We start from the raw sequence: 4,201 nt of genomic DNA, 5'->3' as shown, positions 1-4,201 counted from the left end.
CTCTGGTGAAGCTGATTTTTTTTTTTTTTTTTTTTATTCACTAAAGTTAACCTGTTCATGAGAAGTCATTTGTTTGAGATTCAGACATCACTGCTCTTAAATATGATGTTATAATAGAATGGAAATTCTGTTTCTCATTATAACAATTAATGAATCCACAGGTTGACATCTATTGACATGAAATACCAGATCTGGAAATTTGGAGTGGTGTTCACTGATAATGTGAGTTTCAGTAAAGACATCACTTTGTTTCAGTAAGTTGAGGAAATTTATAACAATGAATCATTTGGATTCTGTTTTGCTCGAAGACGTTCCTGTATCTGGTTTGGTATCTGGTCATGTCACTGCTTGGCCACTACAACAACTTCTTCTTCGCCTGTCATCTGTTGGACATTGCTATGGGTGTCAAAACCCTGCGCACCATCCTGTCTTCTGTAACCCACAATGGCAAACAGGTACAGCTCTCAGAAATCATTATATTTGACTGAGATTTTATAGAAATCTCTTCCAGATATTAATCTTGATGGCGATTGTTGTTTAGCTGCTGATGACGGTGGGTCTGCTGGCTGTGGTGGTCTACCTCTACACCGTGGTGGCCTTCAATTTCTTCCGAAAGTTCTACAACATGAGTGAGGATGAAGACGAACCGGATATGAAGTGTGACGACATGATGACTGTAAGAGTTCATACACAAATATCTACATTTGGTTGAATTACACTTTCTCATTTCACACCTGACTGTGATCAAGTCTTCTCTCTCAGTGTTATCTGTTCCATATGTACGTGGGTGTGCGAGCTGGTGGTGGTATAGGAGACGAGATCGAGGATGCGGCCGGAGACGAGTATAAACTTTATCGTGTGGTCTTTGACATCACCTTCTTCTTTTTTGTCATTGTCATCCTGCTGGCTATCATTCAAGGTGAAGAATATGTTTTTTTTAGACCCTGTGTGAATTTTTCTACTCTGTAAATGTAATATTTAAAAGGTTTGGACATAATAATATCTGTCATTATGAAATGATGTTTGTGTTGTATGCAGGTCTGATCATTGATGCCTTCGGTGAGCTGAGAGATCAGCAGGAGCAGGTCCGAGAGGACATGGAGGTACAACTGCCAGTTTTATGCTTGACGAAATATTTCACCCAAAAATGAAAAGGCAATCCAAGATATGGATGAGTTTGTTTATTCATTGGAACAGATTTGGAGAAATTTAGCATTTAGCATTTGCCTGCCAATGGATCATCTGCAGTGAATGGGTGCTGTTAAAATATCCAAACAGCTGATAAAAACACCACAATAATTCACAAGTAATCCACATGACTCCAGTCCATCAATTAACATCTTGTGAAGCAAAAAGCTGTACGAAAAAAATCCATCATTAAGCCGTTTTAACATTAAAACAGTCGCTTTGAGCCAAAATATGAGTCCATTATCCATATTATTGCTATTGCTTTAATACTATAAATACACTATACTTTAATATACAAAATCTACATGTGAAACTTTTGCATTGGAGGCCCACCCCTAAACGGAACATAGAAACAAAACAAACTATGATTGGTCAATGATCATAGTCTCTATGATCAAAATGATGTGTACTTCAGAATCTTGGCAGAAGTAGTAGGTCATCCAGGTACTTTTCGGCTGTTATTTTATGAATACTATGAATTTGGACATACTTCTCATTTCACGTACAATTTTTCACCTACTATATAGTAGGGAAGTAGGCATGTTCATACGCAGAGATCAACTTTACCTCGCTTTCTAGAGATTTTCTACAAGTTGTTGCTTCGCTGTGGCAGTGGTTGACCTGAAAGAGAAAATTGACTGTAGAAGATGTTTTTTGCTAATGTGTGCCATAGCGCCCCTTGTGGCAATTGCTGAGAGTGCAGTGCATACTTTTGTTAGTATGGATTGCAGTCTGACACATTCTGAAAAATTAAGGTGTTTTTTGTTGTTGTTTATTTCAAAGACTAAATGTTTCATCTGTGGAATTGGAAGCGACAACTTTGACTCGACTCCGCATGGCTTCGAGACGCACACGATGGAGGAGCACAATTTAGCCAATTACATGTAAGTGTAATACTTTTGTTTATTCAGAAATGGTGAGAGCTAATATTTTGTTTCCTCATTTTGAAATCATGTTTTTTTTTCTGTCATGTAGGTTCTTCCTGATGTATTTAATCAATAAAGACGAAACAGAACACACAGGACAAGTCAGTGTTGTTTTATTCTTAACTCTGTCCAAAATTGTCTTTCTGAACCAAATAAAAATTAAATTAAATAAAAAACTTAACTAAGAGTTTACTTTGCATATAAGAGGGTATACATTATAAATATATATACACTAATGTTCAAAGGTTTGGGTCAGTAAGATTGTTTATGCTCACCAAGGCTGCATTTATTTGATCAAAATACAGTCAAAACAGTAATATTGTGAAATAATGCATTTTAAACATAACTGTTTAAAATAAAAAATATGTATATTTTAATATATTTTTAAATGTAATCTATTCCTATAATGGTAAAGCTGAATTTTTTAGCAGTCATTACTCCAGTGTTCGGTTTCAAATGATCTTTCAGAAATCATTTTAATGTGCTGGTTTGGTGCTCAAAAAATATTTCTTAATAATTTCAGTGTTAAAAGATATATATATATATATTTTTATATTTGTGGAAATTTAAATTTTTTCAGGGTTCTTTGTTGAACAGAAAATGTACTGCATTTATCATTACCTCATAATGGCAATTATATATATATCATATATATATACATATATACATAAATGTACTTAATGTCTCTTTTGATCAATTTAAGGTGTCCTTGCTTAAGTATTAATTTCTTTCAAACAAAATCTTTCTGACCCCAAAATATGAACAGTAGTGTTTGTATATTAAAATTTCAATAATAAACTATTTTATTTTTCTCTCTTTCTAGGAGTCATATGTATGGAAAATGTACCAGGAGCGATGCTGGGACTTCTTCCCAGCTGGTGACTGTTTCAGGAAGCAGTATGAGGATCAACTTGGCTAATTCTACAGCCTTGAAAGTGTGTGTTTGTGTACAAGTATCATTTCAGGAATGAGGGTCAAAGAGGAAATTATGAAAAATAGGCAAAAGAAGGGAACGAGATAAATGACCAAGTGCAGCCTTAATTTGACTCTCACAACCCTCATCTTCAGCCAACACATCACACAGACCACACAAACTCACTCATAATATTTAAAACCTTTGATTTCCCCGTGTTTGACTAAACGGGAGAAAAAGAGCTAAGACTGAGCATCAAAAGAAAGTATTTTAAAATGTATATATATATACACACACACTACATGGCCTTTACCTTTTAAATCAAATCAAGCCTAAATGAACAAACACTCCTAAACAAAGCCTTCCATTCCTCTCTGTTTTGTTTGTCACTATGAATCTAAAAAATCTCAGTACCTAATGTTGAATCTTAACTGTTTTGATAGTCTACATAGCGATCTTTTTATGTGTGGAGTTGCTGTCTAGATCTTATAATCTTAGCCTATATAAATATAGCTTTGTTTATGTTTATTTATTCATGTATACCACAGAAATATAGCCATATGAGTGGTAGCATCCTGCTCTGTGACTTATATATAGAGCATTTTGACAAATATTAAGCCAGGCTTTTTCCCTGGCATGTCTAGCGAATGTGAGATTGCGTGCAACTGAAATATCTTCACCATTTTAATCTTGAGAGGAAAGTGTTACAACCCCAATATTTCTTTCCCGCCTCTGTTTCAAGTTTCAGAGAATTACAAATGGTCTCATGAGACGTTTTAACTTTGTAAAAATGTGAAACCACCTGTTTTGCACTCTAGAGTCTTATAATGAGATGCTGTATCCTTGCCAAGCACACACTTCCATGGTGTCCTGCTACAAAATGCTGTATTACAAATATAGAGAGGTGGAGAGAGTTTGTGGGTCATTTGTTTTATTAAAATCGTCCTCTCTAGATTTACAAGACAATGTCCTTTTACTCTGATTATGGGAAAGAAGCACTATCATGACTATATGCACAGTATTATTTATGTTGCTATACTGTCATTTAAGACCGTGACATGAACTGTGTCGTTCAGATAGCAAGACTGCAACTTAATTTATCCATTTAAATACATAGATGATATATTTTTGTTGGAGCTCTGATACTCTGAACTCATTTGTCACAAGTGAGTAT

The 4,201-nt window shown here is 34.8% G+C and overlaps 1 protein-coding gene across 1 annotated transcript in view; it reads left to right on the top strand.

Annotated features, from left to right (window-relative positions):
• The window catches only part of LOC107669771 (ryanodine receptor 1-like), a gene marked incomplete at its 5' end in the record, with an annotated part of 29,573 nt that extends 26,122 nt beyond the window's left edge, over window positions 1–3,451 (top strand). Inside the window, 8 exons of the mRNA XM_016462152.1 lie at window positions 162–222; window positions 309–455; window positions 542–676; window positions 763–919; window positions 1,039–1,103; window positions 1,972–2,072; window positions 2,164–2,215; window positions 2,938–3,451. Of these exons, the coding sequence (XP_016317638.1) occupies window positions 162–222; window positions 309–455; window positions 542–676; window positions 763–919; window positions 1,039–1,103; window positions 1,972–2,072; window positions 2,164–2,215; window positions 2,938–3,033 (814 nt within the window). The remainder of the gene's footprint in view (window positions 1–161; window positions 223–308; window positions 456–541; window positions 677–762; window positions 920–1,038; window positions 1,104–1,971; window positions 2,073–2,163; window positions 2,216–2,937) is intronic.
• Window positions 3,452–4,201: the final 750 nt, after the last annotated feature.

The sequence above is a fragment of the Sinocyclocheilus anshuiensis genome, unplaced genomic scaffold, assembly GCF_001515605.1.
Source record: "Sinocyclocheilus anshuiensis isolate Anshui unplaced genomic scaffold, SAMN03320099.WGS_v1.1 scaffold740, whole genome shotgun sequence".
Classification (NCBI taxonomy): Eukaryota; Metazoa; Chordata; class Actinopteri; order Cypriniformes; family Cyprinidae; genus Sinocyclocheilus; species Sinocyclocheilus anshuiensis.
The sequence above is the reverse complement of the archived record's forward strand: the minus strand, read 5'-3'. Positions and strand labels throughout refer to the sequence as shown.